The sequence below is a fragment of the Thunnus albacares genome, chromosome 4 (genome assembly GCF_914725855.1).
Source record: "Thunnus albacares chromosome 4, fThuAlb1.1, whole genome shotgun sequence".
NCBI lineage: Eukaryota > Metazoa > Chordata > Actinopteri > Scombriformes > Scombridae > Thunnus > Thunnus albacares.
In genome coordinates, this window is record NC_058109.1 from 20,137,260 (window position 1) to 20,157,783 (window position 20,524).

A 20,524-nucleotide genomic window follows, 5' to 3' on the forward strand; every position below is an offset into this window, starting at 1 on the left:
AAAAAGACTGTAAATGTGGAAGATATCCATTTGATATGACTAACTCAGACTGCTGAAGCCTCATATAAGCTTCAGATGCTTTTTTGCACAAAATGACTGTGTGAGCACTGGATTTTGTCTTCCATCACTTACATTGAAAACACATTTGAAGGGGATCTTTTAATAGCCAGTATGAACAGGAGGAATGATTACAGCGAGGAAAACCTCTGTCAGTGTTCATATGGACACCTGACCGTTGTTTTAAGATCCACTTGAAAAATTGTGAACCTATCCTTTAAGAAGTAGAGGATGTGACAGCCTACGTCAATGGACTAGATGGACATGTCCGTTCTCGCAGAACAGGTCTCGTCTCGCGAGAAGACACTGCGGCCGAAAACATTATGGACGTCGGTGGAAACGGTGGTGGGCTACCTGTAAACAATAAACAGAGAGCTATGCTGCCTAACAAAAGCAGAGGCGAATTTACCCGCAACCCCAGAAAAGATTCAGAGGTACGTAGACATAAGTGTGTGATTTATTTCAGCGAACCATAAACAGACTAACCTTTTCTGCTGTCAAACAAACCGTTAGCTAGCTCTGTCAGGCTAACGTTAGCTTCACTATTATTTGTGACTCGACAACGTAAACTTAACACCAGAAACTGAGTTTCACTGAATTAACGTGCCCTCACTTACACAGCGGATCACTTTCAGTCCTGTTTTATCGAACTGTTTCAGAACAGCAGTGTAGCTTAGCATAGGCTAACGTTAGTTAGCTCGTCACAGGCCAGACTGAGCTGTCTGACAGGAATCTGACTTTTCTTTGTAATGTATCGGATTGGTATGTCACTTTATAGAGGTATAACTTAAACTACTCTGGAGCTTGTCGTAGCAGCTGAAAGGTCAGCCTGTCTAGTGAGGTGAGAAAGGTAATTAAATACCAGAGACAGTACCAGCTGCCTTTTATTCTTCACACATGCCTGTGGGTCCCCTGAGCTCCGCAGCAAAGAGGTGATCTGAGTTACAAGTACATATTTATACAAGCAGACATTCCCTTAATGGTCAGCTGTGCATCTTCTGCCACAGTTACTTTGAAGGCATGTGGCCAAGTCATGTGCCCATGACCTTAAATACTTAGAACAAACAATCTCCATATATGGTATCACAAGTTTTGTACAACTGACCACTTGTCCAGTTTGCACTCTCTTTGTACAACATGAGCATGTCTTCTTCTCACTCTGTGTTCATGCGCTCAGTGTGATGATACTGTTTAATCAAGGTTATCAGCTCGTGCTGTGTTCATTCACAGTCCATGTCTTAGCTACCCACAGAGAGTCTATCTGTGGCTCTAAAACGTTAAACTGTTGCACACTCACTTCTTTCTCTCGGGTACATGTTTTTCTCTGTTTTTATGCACAAACCTAACAGTTGTCCTTCATCTACTGTCACAAATACACAGCTGAAGCACACAGTTATATGATTAATGCAAGAATTTCCATAACAAGCTCCCATGTATCTACAAAGAAAAATGAAGGGAGTTTAGTTTCTGGCATGACAGTGGAGGATTTGTGATGGTTTCTTATGCAAAAATACCTGTTTCTAACCAGTGCAAGAGGAGTTATGACCTGTTGTCATTTTAAAATAGAAAATATGGATATAGAGACACAAAAAGAAAGACATAGAAAAACATATAAACACCAGACTTTAGGGCTGATGTGTATTCCTGCATTCAGAATATTACTTAAAGTCCCCCTTCACTCAAAAATATATTTTTCTTTTTGATCCTACAGTTGAAAGTTTGAGCTTCACTGTGCGGAATGATATATGTGCAGAGTTTGACACTAGAAATATATTTTCACATTCATGTTTATGGATTATCCCAATTAATGCCCAGATACAAATTGGGGCAAGTGAGAAATATGTTATTAGTTGTTATATGGGTCAACCGACCCTTTAAGCTTAGATAAATATAATTAAATACTCAGCAGATGTTATTTGGTAGCACGTATCTGTCTGTCTAATTAGTGCAGTTTGTAGGTGAACAGTTGAATTATTAATCAAAAATAATGATATTTCTAATCATAATGGCATAAAATGTGTGATATGTTGTGCACAGGGGCTGTCTGAGTCTCCAGACCTCGAGTTTGAATATGCAGATACAGACAAGTGGGCCGCAGAGCTTTCAGGTATGTGGTTAGTTGTCACCTTTTGTCATCATGGACTCCTCTTTGTCCTTCCGAACTTCATGTTTTTAGGGTTTGCAGCATATAGTGTGTATAGAGTATTTGCTTATATATATGTATATATATATATTCTGTATGTGTGTTACAGAGCTGTACAGTTATACTGAAGGACCAGAGTTTGCTCTTAATAGGAAGTGCTTTGAGGAGGAATTCAGAGCACATGGTATGTAGTTAAACATACAGTCACTCAATCAAATCTTATGAATTAATTGTAAACAATTAATTACATCTCAGTTGAAGAAGGTGAAGCTTATATCCATCTCTACTGTATCTCAGTGTCTGATAAGAAGTGGACAGAGCTTGATGCAGCTCAGCACAGAGCTCACGCCATGCGCCTGTTGGACAGTCTGGAGGTGATTGCCCGGGAGAAGAGGCTGAAGGTTGCCAGGGCCATCCTGTACATGGCTCAGGGTCAGTCCACATCACTAAAAACTGGATCAGCATCGATCAAGGAGGTTATTTTTGGCTGATATTTGACAAATCTGTTTCTCTCCAGGAACCTTTGCCGAGTGCAGCTCTGAGGCTGAGGTGCAGCACTGGATGAGATACAACGTCTTCCTGCTGCTGGATGTGGGGACCTTCTCTGCTCTGGTCGAACTGCTCAACATGGAGATTGAGTACGTCCTTTGTCAGTTTTCTAGACTCACAGATTTCATAAATTTCAAAACGCCTAGTTTTTGCTAAAAGATATTAGTCTGGAAAACATCTATTCTAAGTGAACAGTTAACATTTTCTCTGTTGTCAAATTTTAATAATCACAAATATGAATTTTCTCTCCTTCAGTAACAGTGCTGCCTGTAGCAGTGCTGTCAGGAAACCAGCCATCTCCCTCGCTGATAGCACAGATCTCAGGGTCCTGCTTAACATAATGTACCTGATGGTAGAAACGATTCAGCAGGAGGACCCAGCGGACAGGCCTGAATGGAGAGTCATCAGGGAAACCGTCAGAGCAGAACTGGGTAAATTTAATCAGACCATGAAAAGTTGCAGTCATGCCATGCATATGCCAAAAAAAACAATCCCTGCCATGTAAACCATTTCCATACCGCTTCTCTAATCCAGGATCTCCGCTGTTCAACAACGAGCCCATTTCCGTCATGCTCTTTGGTATGGTTACCAAGTTCTGCAGCGGTCATGCCCCCCATTTTCCAATGAAGAAGGTGTTATTGCTGTTGTGGAAGAGCATACTGGTGAGAGACGGAAAATATTTGCTATGACTGTGGTCACAAATTCTGGTCTTATCACATTAGATTCTCTTACAACAAAGTCACACCTGGAGTTAAGAGAAATTAAAATCCTGCTCGTCTGTTTCAGTTCACACTCGGAGGGTTTGAGCAGCTCCAAAGCATAAAGGTTCATAAGCGTGAGGAGCTGGGTCTTCCCCCTCTCCCGGAGGACAGCATCCGAGTTATACGCAGCATGAGAGCCGCTTCTCCTCCTGCGTCTGCATCTGACCTCATAGAGCAGCAACAAAAACGGGCGCGTCGTGAACACAAGGTAGGATTGCTGTTGCTCTCCGACCAAACATATTGTGGGTTAAAGCCAACTACAAGTGTATTGTTGCCATGACTGTGGATCAACCCCTGTATGCAGGTGATTCTCAAGGATGTCTGCAAATATATCATTATTAACCCAATTAGGATAATATACCAGAAACACTAATAATTCTTGTATGTATCCACCTTAATTGTACTGTGACTCACAGAGTTGTTACATGCAGCTTTAAAAGTAAAACATTTCAAAGCCAAGTGTTTTTACTAAATTTGCATGAAGTTCAATGTAGCACGATAGAAACATGATGCAAAGGTGTCACTCTATTCCAGTCTGTACTAGTCTTTGCTTTATAGTATTGAAACAACACTATGAATTCTGTAGGCAACACATTTTTAACTACTTCATTTATATAGAGGACTATTTTTAGTAAAGGCAGTTGTCAGATTACTGCAATCCTAAAATTGTTTCATTTATATGATGATCTTGTACATTTGACACATCTTACCTGAGGCAATAAACCGTCATTCAGGCTGATGTCATCTGATCATATTACTCAGTATTGAATTATCTCTTTTTCTTTGTGGTATTTTTTACCTTCAGGATACAGCGTGGTTTCTTATTTTCAACCTATTGCCCCATCATCCATCAAAATGTAATGATATCTTTATGTTTTGTTTTGTTTTTTTCTTATAAAGGCGCTGATCAAACAGGATAATCTGGATGCTTTCAATGAAAAGGACCCTTACAAGGCTGATGACTCCCGTGAGGATGAGGATGACAACGACGACAATGACAACTCTATAGAGGCAGAGACTTTCCCACTAGAAAGGGATGAGGTGATGCCTCCCCCTATTCCTCACCCTCCATCAGAGAGGGTGTCCTTCCCCAAAGGCCTGCCGTGGGCTCCTAAAGTCAGGTAGTGCTCAGTCTGACTGGCTGGATGAAAACAATGGCTACGTAACATTTTGAAAGCTATCGCAATAATACCTCTCTGGTTTTGACATTATTGTCTTTGCTCCAACAGGGAAAAGGACATTGAAAATTTCTTGGAATCAAGTAGAAGTAAATTTATTGGTTACACACTTGGAAGGTAAGTTTGCTTTTCATTAGCTGTAAACAAATCATACTGTAGCATTCTGCACTCTGCAAGCACACCCCTGAAATAATTAATTAAAACATGGTTATTCTTGTGCATGTTTTGCAGTGATACGGATACTGTTGTTGGCTTGCCAAGGCCAATTCATGAGAGCATCAAGACGTTAAAGCAGGTATCGTGTCACTGTTCATCATAATTCGTTTAATAGGTTTTTTTATCTAGAGAATATGTTAAGAATCCTAAAAGTAATACAGTAGTTCTGCAGGATTTTCACATATCAAGTTTTCATTTTCTTTGCAGCATAAGTACGTCTCCATAGCTGAGATTCAGATTTCTAAGGAGGAGGAGTTTCAGAAAACACCTCTGTCTGGGGTAAGTGGAAACGAAAATCATTTACTTTAATAAAAACCTGTTGACCTAGACAGAATTTTATTATCTCTGAATATTATGTCTTTTCCATAGAGATAAGAGAGCAGCCTCATTTGTGAATTTCTTCAGATGGACGGTGTTGACCTGTAGTTGAGCTATCGTGCTCTTACAAGCTTTTTTTTGTTTTGTTTTGTTGTGAATTTAAATAATTGTTGAAGTAGAAAATGCACTCTACGTTTGCTCTCTAACTTATTGGCACTATGCAGTGTGGGGGTGGACGGGTAGGATGAGCTTTTACTCTACTTCTGGTTAAATGTTGGCAGAAGTTTAAACACCTTGTGTCTGCAAGACCAAACTGTCTTCAAATGTCATGACAACGTTATTTGTGCGTCTTACATTCTGCTTCCTTATCAGGGTGAAGAGGAGGTGGAGATGTGCTCCACTGAGCTGCTCTATCAGGGAATTCTGCCCAGTTTACCTCAATATATGGTTAGTGCTTTTTGGGGTTGGATAGTTTCAAGGAGGGTTTGCATTATGGTACCATTTACTTAACACTGTATTTATTATTTACACTTTCACAAAGTTTATACAACTAAAAGTTTATGTGAATGGATCCTGAAAGTAGCTATTATAGAATTAAATTTCAATGTGTTTCAGTTCCTTTTATTCAGCTAAATTGAGACTCAGGTAATAACCTGAAAGGCCAACATGTCTGTTTGCTGTGGTCCACTGAAATAAGTCGCAATAGTATGTTCACATTGCACTCTGAAAGTCTTTGTGACATAGGTGGTTCATTTTTTAAATAACCGAGCAATGACCATTGTTTTTCCTCAGCATAGTCATGTTAAATTATAAAGCTTACAGACAATGTTACAGTTTTGTTTGTCTTCCCTGATGTGTTTTCTAGAGTGACATTTTCAGCCTTTATGACCCGGCAGTCTCACACAAATCACACAAATTTCCATTGAAGCAGCACAAATGATAGAACTCAAATAAAAAATTTGAAGCAATTTAGCCATTAGATCTACAGCCCCTCCACACTATCGTTACAAGTATGTAAACAGTCACTGTTGAATACAGAACAAATGTCAGACTGTTTTGTAACTGACATCTCGGTGTGTCTCTCTGGATGTCAGATTGCTCTGCTGAAGATCCTACTCGCAGCAGCTCCGACCTCCAAAGCCAAGACAGATTCCATCAACATCCTGGCTGATGTGTTGCCAGAGGAGATGCCGTAAGTGACGTGCCTCTCAGAGGTTCATCCTCCAGTGCAACATTATGAGCGAGGAGAGCATCCTCACTTTAGTAACAATATTACAGTTGCATTTATTCCTAAAGTGGAAAAGGAGAACTGATATCTGCTTTACTTTTCATAGTGAATGTAACTACACAGATACTGCTACTGGAATTTAGTTAAAATATGATTGTGCGTCAAGAGCTTTGGTTTGTAAGCAGATTATTGTATCTTAAAATGTCTTCTAGCTTGTAAAACACAGCAGGAGAGATGCTATAAGTACATTTTGGCAGTGTAGGCACGTAACAAGTGCCTGGTTAGCAGGGTGTAAAAAGTTTTTAACTCAATGTAAGTGTGAAAGATATATTAAAGAGAAAGAAGAAAAAAAACATCAAGGTAAAAGACTTTGTAGAATCTTAAGAGGTGACTGATGGGTTATGTGTCTCTCTGCAGGACAACGGTGTTGCAAAGCATGAAACTTGGCGTCGATGTCAATCGACACAAAGAGATCATCGTGAAGGCAATCTCTGCCATCCTGCTGCTGCTTCTGAAACACTTCAAACTGAACCACATCTACCAAGTACGTACATCACACACTTGTTAACATCGCAACTCAGTGTGTTGGATATTTTCTGAAATATTAAGAAAGTAATTCTTCCCCTCATTCTTGTTAGTATTAACCAAATTTGTCTTTGTGTGCTTGTTTTCACAGTTTGAGTACATGGCTCAACATCTAGTGTTTGCCAACTGCATCCCGCTCATTCTGAAGTTCTTCAACCAGAACATCATGTCTTACATCACAGCTAAGAATAGGTAGCATGTCTTTAAAGAAAGAACATGACTCCCATTTACATGAAATGTCATGAACTTTACTTATATTTTCTTTATTTCATTGCTCTCAATTTCTTTTTCCCAATAGCATCTCAGTACTTGACTTTCCTCACTGCGTGGTGCACGAGCTCCCTGAGTTAACTGCAGAAAGTTTGGTACGTTTTCTGATTTCTGTCATTTTATAGTTGTTGGTTTCACCACAGATATAGAACGTAGAAATGATGTTTTGTGTGTGTATATTTTGTCTGTTAACAGGAAGCAGGAGACAACAATCAGTTTTGCTGGAGGAATCTGTTTTCCTGCATCAACCTGCTGAGGATCCTCAACAAACTGACCAAGTGGAAGCACTCCAGAACTATGGTGAGAGTACGACTCATCAGATAGCATTTACTACATCAGATAAATCAAGGATATCTGTTGAAAATTTCATGGCCTTTCGTCCTATAGTTACGTGATATTTCAGTCTAGACCAAACCGACAGGCTTCACTGGAAGAAAAAAGATAATATATTGGCTCTCGACATTCATGTTTTCTCGCCCAGATGCTGGTGGTGTTTAAGTCCGCTCCCATCCTGAAGAGGGCGCTGAAGGTCAAGCAGGCCATGATGCAGCTCTATGTCCTCAAGCTGCTCAAAGTGCAAACCAAATACCTGGGACGCCAGTGGAGGAAGAGCAACATGAAGACCATGTCCGCCATCTACCAGAAGGTCCGACATCGGCTCAATGATGACTGGGCCTACGGAAACGGTGAGTGAAAATCAAAGTCAGAATAGTCGGACACCTGCTGAGTTGTATTTATACTGTGAGCAGTTTAAAGTGCACTAAATATGACTGACTTGTTTTGTTTGGCAGATCTGGATGCTCGTCCCTGGGACTTCCAGGCAGAGGAATGCGCTCTGCGGGCCAACATCGAACGCTTCAACAGCCGCCGTTACGACAAGACCCACAGTAATCCGGACTTCCTGCCTGTGGACAACTGTCTGCAGAGTGTTCTGGGACAGCGGGTGGACCTGCCAGAGGACTTCCAAATGAACTATGACCTCTGGCTGGAGCGCGAGGTCTTCTCCAAACCTATTTCCTGGGAGGAACTGCTACAGTGAGAATCAGCAACTCTCAACACGCTCGTTCTTTTAAATGAGTAATAAAACAATCAGGAGTTCAAACCACCAACAGTGCACTCGCTGATCAAACTCTGATCAAAGTATTATGTTACGCGTCCTGTACAGAACGAAGATGACGGATGGATTTCATTTTCAAAGGTCACCCGGGTGTTGGCTCTCAATCATCAGCCTGGATCAGTGTGGTTTTAGAGTTTGATCGAACGCTTTATGTGATGAACTGTTGCCTTGAAGAAATTTAGCATTATTGTGATTTCAATCCACTTGTTAGCAAAAAAAAAAAAAAAAACATCAGCCTTTTGTATTTAGGTTCCTTGAGACTTTTCCCACACTAATGCCACCCACAGTTTTTAATGAAATACCATAATGAACTTTTACCTTACATTTACATTTCCTCTGTGTGCCTCTTACCCGTTAGGTCAGTAACTTTGACCTTGAAGCACTACATGACAGTATGTTCACTCCGAATTTTAAAGAGATTTATTTGGAATAAATTTAAGTGTAACTGTTAAGACTCAGAGGTGTGTGTGAGCACATATAAGATGTTGAAATAAATATAACATTCCTTAGGTTCATCTGATGAGCTGAGATGAGAGGAATGGGTGGGTTTTTTGTAGTTTTTTTCTGTATGTACAAATAGAAACATGTACTACTTTTTGACGGTTATTGCTTGTACGGGGTGATTTATTCTTTCCCTGACTTATTCTTTGTTGCTCCTCTGCATTTGCAAATGATTTAAATTTTATTTGCATTATTCTGAGTACCGCCTACACATATTTGCCCGGGGACCATGGAGGCGATCAGTCAGACTTTCATTGACTACCAGACTGAGTATATTTACAAATACAGCCTTGATTTTTTTTTTTTTTTTTTAGTATCTTAATTTTGCTTTGTTGTGTAGAAAAACTGGTTGCACATGGTTGTGAAAGGAAACAGGATCAGTGAAGCTCTGGTTTGAGACATGCAGGGATAACTTAAGTGGAAAAACTTCTAGTAAAAGAACCATTTTCCTTTTTTTCTACTTTTCATCATCTTTTTGTTTTATTATAAAGGTTAAAGAAATGGAAAAGACTTGTAAATTGTGAAACTTATTTATCATGGCTTTGTCTTTGTTTTACATTGACTTAAATACTATAATAAAATAGATACTGTCGTTCATGCAGCATTTTTTTTTCTTACTATTATCGAGTCAATAAATATTTGAATTTTATTTTACTTTTGGACTCATTTATAAGAACAATTTCTTAGGTATGCATTTTTATGTCCAGAGACCTCAAGAAAACATATATTCAGATATTTGACAGATTTTATGATTCTGATTGTCAGGGAATGCTGTTGATATTAATCTTATTCCTGATTATTATTATAGATGTGTAATTAAAAAGAAAGCAAGAGGTACAAAATTAAGATTCTTTAATTTGAATCGGTCTTGACATGACAGCACTTGCAGCTCTATGGTATGATAAATGTGTTTGTTCTGATTTTGACCACAAAGAGAAATAGATATTCAAGGTGAACTGTCAGAAAGTACGTACGTCGCCTAAGGGCGTGATGTTTATCACAAGGAAGCAACACGTCAAGAGAAATTTGCCTGACAAAGCATTCAGTGCAAACTTCTGGTTTGATGCTGTTGTTATTACTCAAAATATATCATAGTTGATACCAAGATCTACCTGAGAGACGGTGTGAGAAAGTGCTGAGTATTGAAGATGATGTGGAGGATATCTGTGTAAAAATGCACTTTCTTTTGGATACTGTAAACTGATAATAATAATAATAATAATGTTTTAAAACTTGGCAAACAAAAAAAACTACCAAGGTCATAAAACCCCCCACAACGACACCGTCTTGTCATGACTTCATCTTCTTTGTCCCTCCCTCTTGAAGTTAGATCAAATATTTTAGTCACACCCATCTCCACTCTGAAATCAGGAAACCGAACATGCAAGACTACTGAGTCACTCCAGGAGGAAATGAAACATAACTAGTGAAACACCGCCTTTCTCTGCACAAACATGGCAGATCCCCGTGTCCCCGTGAGGATGAACCACCTCTGCTGTCGAATCTGCTGCAAAGTTCTCAGGAATCCTGCGACGATTCCCTGCGGCCACAACTTCTGCATGCAGTGTATTCAGGACTGCTGGGATCATGAAGAGAGAAGCGACTTTTCCTGCAGCTGTCCTGATTGTGGTTGCTCGTTTTCTTCCAGACCCCAGCTGATCAAGAACACAACTCTGGCTGACTTGGTGAGAGACACAGAAAGGTGTGATGCAGGCGTCGAGAAGAGAAAGCAGCAGCGCTCGGGAGAGTCAGTGAAGAGACCCCGCAGCTGCACAGTGACATCAAGAGGACCTTTGTGTTGGAGGCACAACAAACTCTTGAATGTTTACTGCTGCACTGATGAGAAGATTATATGTGAAGAGTGCGCTTCAGCTGAGCACGGAGGACACACAATTGGGTTGGTGGGAGAGGAACGGAGGAGGAAACAGGTATGTAAAACAAACAGACAAATAAATACTGCCATTTCTGACACATTATCAGCTGTAAACAAATATTGGATATGTGAGTGGAGAAAGCAGTCTTTCATTAGTTTTATTGGTGTTTTTACATGTGCTAGATTTAAACTTGGCACTAGATTACAGATTGCTTTTATTATTTGACGCGGGAGTCAACTTTCACTGTATTATCAGTCAGAGGTCTCTGAGTTGGCAGGAGTTTGCATGATTACAATAATTGGTCTGTGATGTCTGAAAAATTGTGGTTCATTGCATTTGCAGTTCAAGTTCCTGTGCTACAACTTCACCTTAAAAAAAACTGCGGAGGAAGCAGATAGAAAAAAAAAGACATTAATGTTTTTAATTCACTTCAAACTTCAAACTTGCTTTCCTTACTGCGGAAACTTTGGAATATTACATTACATTACATTTTCATTTAGCAGACGCTTTTATCCAAAGCGACGTACATATGAGTCTGATACAACACAAGCAAGGATCTAGTCAGGAGACAACAACATGAGGAAGTGCCATAAAGCTTAAGTTTGGGCTCGATAGGACGTAGATGCCACCAGGCAGTTCAACAAGGCAGTGATTAGAGTGCATAGAAGCATGTGTTTTTGTTTTTTGTTTTTTCTCTCCCTACAGTTCATCAAGTGCAGAGGTGTTCACGAAAGAGCTTGGTCTTTAGTCGTTTCTTAAAGATTGAGAGGGACTGTGCAGATCAAACAGAGTTTGGTAACTCGTTTCACCACCTGGGAACTACAGAGGAGAAGTGAGCTAGTTACTTAAAGCCCTGTTGTCGTGATGGTACCAGGTGCCTTGTTGGCAGAGCGTAGTGAGCGGGAGGGAGTGTAGACCTGAATGAGGGAGTTCAGGTAGGCAGGAGCTGTTTTAGTTGCTATTTTATAAGTAAGTGTCAGGGCTTTGAATTTGATGCGGGCAGCAACTGGGAGCCTGTGGAGGGATATCAACAGCAGGGTGACGTGCTGTTTTGGGCTGATTGAAGACCAGACGCGCTGCTGCATTCTGGATCATCTGCAGAGGTTTAAGTGTACATGCAGGGAGGCCTGCCAGTAAGGAGTTGCAGTAGTCGATTCGTGATATTACGAGAGCCTGTACCAGGGGTTGTGCTGCATGCTCAGACAGGTAGGGTCTGATCTTCCTGATGTTGTACAGGGAGAATCGACACGATCGAGCGACTGAGGCCACGTGAACCTTAAAGGTTAGTTGGTCATCAATCATGACACCCAAGTTTCGGGTGGACTTTGTGGGCATGAGTTGGGTTGATTTGAGCCAATATGGTGTTAATCAGTTACCACTGAATTTGCAGCAAGTTTGCAGATAAAAACCAAATCAAAAGAAGAAAAGTTTCCAACAATCGTGGTGGAAAACTGCCACAAAATAAGGTTACTTTCAAAACTCAGGACAGAGCCACCAACTATGATCAAGTCCCACATACATTATGCACATCATCAGGCACAAAAAGGATGCTACGTGTTGTGGAAACTGAAAAATCAGTTCTTGTCCAGTGCAGATGAGTGTTGGTGCTCAAATACCGGATGAATCGATCTTCATTGCTTTGTAAGGGGAGAGTTGCAGGAGCCTGTGTTTGTATTCTGCCCAGGAGAGGTCAAAAGAGCAGAGTGTCAGAGCAGCACTGAGAACAAGGAGGTGTTATTCCTCCAGAAACCCCCATAAATCAGGATTTAACACACTGTCTGTGAGTATCTGTTTCTGTCTGTATACTACAGCCAATGTTTCGATCTATTACCTGGTGAACAGTCTCTGACCTTCTTAATGAGGGGTGGCCTCACACTATAATACGTTTTATGATCTGTGGACTTTTTGACCAGAGGACAGTATACTTCAATGAACTGAATGACAAGCGGATTTTTGTTTAACACAGGACATTTGCTTTTTGTATGAACAGCCACTATGTTAAAGATGACCTTTTAACCTTTTTCCACAATAGCTTCTCATGATAGCATCCTTATGTATATCTTTGAATATTATAATATATGCATGTGCCACGAAACCAATGAGATGCTTTTAAACAATATATGTGTGCAGATAGCAGATAGGACAATCTTAGGAAGACCTTCCCTTTAACCTGGAGTATTAAAGGACATGTATCCTTTAAGGAGAGGAGTTAGTAGACAGGTTTCAAGTTTCCAGTGAAGCTCTTTGGTGGATTTTTTGATATTTTTGCTTGCTTTTTTAGTACTTTGTACTTTGCTTTTGTGCTGAATAAATCCAAGTAGATCATTTTTTCATGTCCTGAAAGACAGAAAACTGGGGCTCTCTGTCAGATATGAACAGACTTTTAGGAGGAGAAAAGACCTCTTTAACACATATTGATTTCACTAATTTACTGTGTTGTTATTATTTTATCCAGTCATTAGAAACACTGGAAGATGGAACTCATTCTCGCTTAACAACCTGGCTGATAGGCAGGTGGAGAAGCAGTCTCTCCTCAGCTGTTACAGTACTTTGAGATAAAACACATTAACTGTAGCCAACAACAGGATACACATGACTTCACTTATTCAACCTTTAATTACATGGTCATGACATTTTCTTGGCTTAAGACATGTTGTTCTTCTCTTATCCTTTGTACTTCACAACATCTCTGCCACTTGCCACCATAGAGGAAGAGGTTTCAACCTTCCTCCTGGCTAAACTCTTTTATAATGAGTTTTCTTATATTTAGTTTCCCAACAAACAGTAAACATTGTAATATCATGTTGGATATGTGTGACACATCTATTCATACTTGCAAAAGTAAGATCATATTGGAAATAAACACATGATTATAACAGGATTTTCCCTCACATACTAAACACCTATTTTTAAAGTCACCTTACTGTACTGACAAGCTTAAAACCAGTCTCACAAAACTAAACCAATCCTGTGTATTTCGATCCAACACACTCACACTAAAGGAGGAGCTGGAGAACGTAAAGAGGAAATCCAAGCAGATTCTCCAGAAACAAGAAGAGAAATGGAAAAACATGAGGAAGATTCGGGAACAGATTCAGGTAAAGGAGGACTTGTCCATATTGTGTACATTTTTGTTCACACTGTTCATACAGTTAGATACAGGACTCCATTGATCTCAAAGACTTGTGTGTAAAACAGGAGGAGGCAAGAGAAACAGATGACTACTGTGAAAGTGTCTTGGCCGGTGTCATTGACTCCGTGCAGAGACATTACCTGTCAGTGAGGCAGCTGATCGGTGCTCAGGAGGAGGCGACAGCAGCTCAGACTCGGATCTCCCTGCAGACCTTGGAGCTGAAAATGGAGGAAATGAAGAAAAGGGAGGCTGAGCTGGATCGCCTGGCACAGACAGACAGCGATGTCTATTTCCTGCAGGTATTCTGATCACATCCCCGCCTGTAGGGAGTTTGACCTGTTTCTATATGGTGGATGATGATCAAGTTGTCTCTCCTCACAGGAATGGCCCTCACTCCAGCGTCTCTGTGAAGAAGACCATCACCACGCTTTCCATCAGGTTTCAGAGGATCCACTCCTTCCCTTTGAGTCCATAAAGAAGGCTGTTGAACAGCTTGGGAGGCAACTGGAAGCATTTTGTGACAAAGAATTTGTCTCAATCTCTCAAACTGGTATGTATATTTGTTAAAGAGCGGAAATATTGTCTCAAATCATAGTTTTCTTTTAACGCTTTTCATGGCTTTTTATTCCCTTTTATTCAATACAGCTGACAGTGGAGAACAACAGGAATCAGAAGAAGAGGAGACAGAGGAGGACGAGGTGCAGGAAATAGATGAAGCCAGTATCTCACAGTCTCATGGTGTGTACTTTAAACAATGACATGTATTTTTTAAATTTAAAATTTTATCCTCCTCTGTGGATTAATATAATTGTTGCATCTTATGAAATCTGAAACACACTGAAACCCTCTGTCATCAAAATTCTTAAGTATTAAAAAAAAAATCACATTAAAAGATAAAACTTAAAATTCCCAAAATGTGCAACAACGTTCATGCAAAAATATTCTTTTATGTCTAAAAACTAAGCTTAATGCATTCAGAATTATATCTTTCTTTAAAGCTTGAATAGTGTAGCTTTAGGTGTGGAGCATTGCTTTAAGAAACCACAACACACCATCATTACTCATCATATAAAACTACATAATTAATCATACAAACCCCAAACCATACACTTTTACACTTATTCCAAAGGTTCATTCATTTCATTCATTCATCCATTCAGCCAGTATATGTATATTCATAAGTTACCCATAACATGTGGAATATATGTGATTATTTTTTGTATTTAGTTTTGTATGATATATAATATGTGCTGTTGTACAGTGAGTTATTGTATGTGTGAATGTGTTTCTTTGTGTATATTAAGTGTTGCTCCACACCTGCTGCTAATCAGTCAATGATTGATGAAAAGAAGAAGGGTCATTTGCATACACATCTAAAAGATATAATGTATTATTATATGCACAGTACCAGTCAACAGTTTGGACACATTTTCTCATTCAAGTGAATGGGAAAGTGTGTCCAAACTTTTGACTGGTACTCCATATAGATATTATGTGTTTAGTTTGGTTTTTAGCACTAAAGGAGTATTTTGATTTGATTTATGGGATTTTTTTTTTTTTTTTGCCAAGTACCCATATCCTGCCATTTGCTGCCCCATTACATCTGTATACTAATCATTAAATGTTGTGGGAATTTTCCTGTTTATGATAGATGGATTCACAGAGAGCATCTGTCTTTTCTGAGTTTTATTGTAATAAACAAAGTTCACATTTGCAAATGCAGATCTCCCAGTTTTCTAGGCTGAAAGAGATAATGCATGAAGTTCAGTGATAGTAGTGATAGATAACATCCAATATCCGTCACCCAACTAGGTATTTTTTCAAGTAATTCACTGTATCTTTAGTGAGTTTCTTTCGGTCATCTGAGAATTATGAGTTGAAGGCCAAATCCTTATCTGCCTTTCCTCCCTTCAGGAATTTCTCTGAAATGAGAAAAAGTTATGGTGAGCGACTCCCACAGCTCACTTCTGTTGATACCTATTGGGAACATTTTCACACAGGAAGCAGAGAGAACAAAGTCTTACAATGTGCTTTTGGCTAAAGGCAGTATAACATAATCTTAAGACAATAACATAAAGGTATAAGTGTCCGTTTCAATAAACCTCTAAGTTTAAGTGAGAATAACTTAATTGTGGTTTTGAAGGACCACTTTCAATTACAAAAAAATACACAAATAAAATTTAAAAAAATCTTATCTAGCCATACAGATAGTTTTTATTTTCTTTTTCCAGGTTTTGAGACCTCACTTTGAACAGTTTTTATTGGAACTATTTTCAACTGATAAAATAGTCCCTATGAAAACTATTCTGTCAACAGTGAGTGTAGAGAGAGACTTAAAAGAAAAAATCAATGTCAATGAAATCCCAAAATATCTAATAATAATAATAATAATAAAACCTGGATAAAGGAAACCAAACCTATGGGCAGATTTTTGTTGTTGTTTCTTCTGATTTGTGTGGATTAATCCTTTATGATATAGACTCCTTTTGTGGCAGATATGTCATGGAAGAAAAAGAAGAGGTGTAATAAATAAAATTCAGTTTTAAGTGAGCCAGTTTCAGGGTCCTGGTATTGACTGTGTTGGCTCACTGGAATGACTTACTGGGACACTTAAAGGAACACTCCACCTGTGTCCCTTTCCGGGTTTTTCAAGTGGAGACGCCCCCTCAGCCATTAGGGTTAAGTGCCACCTCCCCCTCAAACACACACACACACGCAGGTAGTTTGCTGGCAGTGTCTTCCTAGCACACTTGCTCACTGTAAGTTAGAGCATGAAAAATAGTCTATATATACTATGAACACTGAGTCCGAGTGTTGGAAATGTTTATAAATGCACCAGACAGAGCCGCTGCTGAGTGCTTGCAGCTCTGGAGGAGAGAGCTGGGAGAAAACCTGGATCGGAGGGACAAATAACACCCGTGAGTCACACTGGATTCTGCTCTGATCCGGAGCTGTTTACTGGTGAAAGGAGAGCTCAGAGTTTATTTTTTTAAACTTTGAGCAGAAGCAACAGTGAGTGCTCCATCTGTGTGTCTGTTAACACGTTTACCAGAGCAGCAGCAGTGAGTGCTCTGTCTGTGTGTCTGTTAGCACACTTAGTAGAGCAGCAGCAACAGCAAGTGCTCCGTCTATGTGTCTGTGTGTGTCTGTTAGCACGTTTAGCAGAGCAGCAGCAACAGTGAGTGCTCCGTCTGTGTGTCTGTTAGCACATTTACCAGAGCAGCAGCAATAGTGAGTGCTCCGTCTGTGTGTCTGTTAGCATGTTTAGTAGAGCAGCAGCAACAGTGAGTGCTCCGTCTGTGTGTCTGTTAGCACATTTACCAGAGCAGCAGCAACAGTGAGTGCTCCGTTTGTGTGTCTGTTAGCATGTTTAGTAGAGCAGCAGCAACAGTGAGTGCTCCGTCTGTGTGTCTGTTAGCACATTTACCAGAGCAGCAGCAACAGTGAGTGCTCCGTCTGTGTGTCTGTTAGCACATTTACCAGAGCAGCAGCAACAGTGAGTGCTCCGTCTGTGTGTCTGTTAGCACATTTACCAGAGCAGCAGCAACAGTGAGTGCTCCGTTTGTGTGTCTGTTAGCATGTTTAGTAGAGCAGCAGCAACAGCGAGTGCTCCGTCTGTGTGTCTGTTAGCATGTTTAGTAGAGCAGCAGCAACAGTAAGTGCTCTATCCATCTCTGTGGCTACTGGCTGGGCGGGCTCGGAGGTTTATATCAGTTTATCTGTAGCAACATCATCATACAGAAACCTATGTCAGGACACGTGGGAAAAGGGTTTTAGAAGGGCTTGGGAAAATAGCATTTTGATGTTAAAACATATGTACTTCGACCAAAATTTGAATTTTCGGATTTGAATCCATATGGAACACTAATGTGAAGCTACAGAATGATATAAAAAATTCAAAAAACAACGTACCTGCCCTTTAATGGAGTGGCCTGATTGTTAATAGTGGTAGTAATTACACTTGTGCTCTTCCTGCCATGACAAGTCAAAATACTAATTTTTCAGTAGAGACACTTAATGATGCTCTGAAATTGTCTCATAGATCTTTCTGAAGTTAACAACACTGTAACTGGACAGACTGTGGAGCCTACAACCAGAGCAGAGTTTCTTCAGTGTGAGTTCATCTTTAACAAGAAGACTAACAGTCCTCTTCTCTACCATAGCTTTAACTCATAGCCTATGGCCTATTTACACAGTGATAATTTTCACTTCTTCCTCAATACTTTAGATGCATGTGAATTAACCCTGGACCCCACTACAGCTCATGAGGACCTGCTCCTTTCCAAAGAGGGCAAAGAGGTGAGGTTGTGCCCTCAGAAATGTAAGAGCCCAACTATTCGTTGCCAGGAGCGGTTTGTCCACCGGCGACAGGTGCTGTGCAAGGAGGGACTGCAGGCCGAGCGCTGCTATTATGAGATAGAGGTAGAAGGAGACAAGGCAGAGATTGCCCTCGCCTACAAAGGAATAGACAGAAAATCTCGCACAAGACTGTCAGCATTGGGGGGCAGTGCGAACTCCTGGAGTCTTGATCGGTCCACAAACTATTCTGTAAGCCACAAAGCTGACAGCGTCCAACTCACAACATCTCCCAGTAGTCACAGGATTGGTGTTTATCTGAAGTTCAGAGAGGGAACTCTGTCATTCTACGAGGTGTCAGAGAATATGAAGTTTCTTTACAAGGTTGAAGCAGAGTTCACAGAACCGCTGTATCCGGGCTTCTGGCTGGGAGAGAAAAGTTGCATCAGGATCTCTGATCTGAGACAAGAAACTGTGAACTATAGTTCTCATTAGACAAGCACAGATTTTTATCGTTAGATATATGAAATACAGCTAAATTACATATTTTTGTATACAAAACTCTGTTAGAGAGTGAAACCACTGAACAGCATTACCATCTTTATAAATAATCTCATTGTGCTGAACTCAAGGAAGTGAAACAACTCTGAGGTTAAACTATATCTCAGTTTTATATGGGGGCCCTATGGATTCCTTCAAGGACCCCCGTTGGTGCCTGGGCCACACTTTGGGAACCTCTGCCTTACAGAATATAACTGAGGAACAGTTTCTTGTCAACAAATGTAACTCAGCTGAAAAGATGATTCAACATACCACAGCATTTCAATCATGTATAATAATTGTGATAACCTTTCTATATAGATTGTGATTTCTGTTACACAGAATATAAATTGGATTTTTTTTGTAACTAAATTCATTCTGTGAATGTATAATTTACCTAATGTTATCAGCATATGATTGGTCACAAATGAGTGGTCATGAAATGGAGATTCATAATATAGTGAAAAACATTCTTAGCTGCAACTCAACACCAAACCTTTTTGTTGAGTTTATTTTATACTTCAGCCAGAGGGAGGCAGAGTAATGTCTGTCACAGACATTTTGTACATATTTACTAATAGTGACTAGTATATGTATATGTGTATGTATATAAACCCTTAATTGTATTTGGTATTTTGTATTTGTAATGTAATGTCCAAATCTTTTCCCATTTTAAAGTGATTTGTTTTGTTCAGATGGATTGACAGGGTGCAGTAGTGTCATTATTTTGAATATATATTTATTGTGAGCATATAGTTAATATGCTCACAATAAATGGTGCACAGATAACAACCTACTGCCCAATGTCAACTAAACCAAGGAGGTGATTGTTGATTTTAGAAAAAAGGAGGCAAAGACACACATCCCTGTCTACATCAGTGGAGCTGAGGTGGAGCAGGTGAACAGTTTTAGGTTCCTGTCATGGACATTACACATCTCCACCCCAGTAAAAAAAAAAAAGCTCAGAAATGACTGACCTTCTTGAGGAAACTTAAGAAGACAAAATTCCCATCTCAAGTTCTTGTTAACTTTTACAGAGGAGCAATAGAAAGCATCCTGGCTGCAAACATCACAGATTGGCATGAGATATGCATGGCCCAAGACAGGAATGCTCTGCAGCAGGTGATTAAAACTGCCCAGAACATCGCTGGTACCCATCTACTGAGTAGATGTATCTGCTGTCGTATCACCGGACTACAGAGCAGCTTCTTTTCTCAGGCTGTGAGACTCCTCAATTCACCCTCTGCACTACAATATAAGAAATAGTTTTATTTTTATGACTTATTATTTATTAACCCATTTATATCATTTCTGTCTTTGTGAGTAACATTAAAGGACTACAAACAGCAGATGAAACGTGCCTTCTTAGTTTAGCATGTTAGCATGTGAACATATGCTAATTAGTAGTCAACACAATGTACAGGTGAGGCTGAAGGGAATGTCAATAGCTTTGTAGGTATTCATAAACATATTCATAAAACTTCACATATTCATATTCATTAACAAAGTACTGGACACATTAAAATTCAGGGGATCACTAAAGTGATAATTAATCTCTGAGTTAGCCATATCAAGTGGATACCAACCACATTTACAGTCTTTTTAGCATAAAATTCCCTCTTTGTGTTTCCCTGTTGAGCTGCAGTGAAGTATAGTAACAAAAAGAGAGACTTTTGCACTAAAAATACTTTAATGTTGAAAGACATCTACTTGATTTGATTCACTTGGACGGCACCTGAATATTGTTTTAAGACAGAC

General features: G+C 39.7%; 3 protein-coding genes across 3 annotated transcripts in view; all 3 read left to right on the forward strand.

Annotated features, from left to right (window-relative positions):
• Window positions 1-20,524, forward strand: part of cse1l (CSE1 chromosome segregation 1-like (yeast)) — a 287,251-nt gene that overhangs the window by 100,128 nt on the left and 166,599 nt on the right. The gene's annotated exons all lie outside the window — the stretch shown is intronic.
• strip1 (striatin interacting protein 1) lies at window positions 346-9,572 on the forward strand. The gene is made up of 20 exons (XM_044347920.1): window positions 346-491; window positions 2,095-2,164; window positions 2,310-2,384; window positions 2,498-2,632; window positions 2,718-2,838; window positions 3,005-3,180; window positions 3,284-3,411; window positions 3,536-3,718; window positions 4,411-4,631; window positions 4,740-4,805; window positions 4,920-4,983; window positions 5,112-5,183; window positions 5,595-5,669; window positions 6,317-6,414; window positions 6,868-6,994; window positions 7,127-7,227; window positions 7,334-7,400; window positions 7,501-7,605; window positions 7,787-7,991; window positions 8,097-9,572. The coding sequence occupies exons 1-20, from the start codon at window positions 381-383 to the stop codon at window positions 8,342-8,344; spliced, it is 2,448 nt and encodes an 815-aa protein (XP_044203855.1). The 5' UTR covers window positions 346-380; the 3' UTR covers window positions 8,345-9,572.
• LOC122980175 (tripartite motif-containing protein 16-like protein) lies at window positions 9,779-20,111 on the forward strand. The gene is made up of 7 exons (XM_044347942.1): window positions 9,779-10,851; window positions 13,800-13,895; window positions 13,996-14,229; window positions 14,312-14,480; window positions 14,576-14,668; window positions 17,973-18,044; window positions 18,159-20,111. Exons 1-7 carry the CDS (start codon window positions 10,378-10,380, stop codon window positions 18,719-18,721), a joined length of 1,701 nt encoding a protein of 566 aa, XP_044203877.1. The 5' UTR covers window positions 9,779-10,377; the 3' UTR covers window positions 18,722-20,111.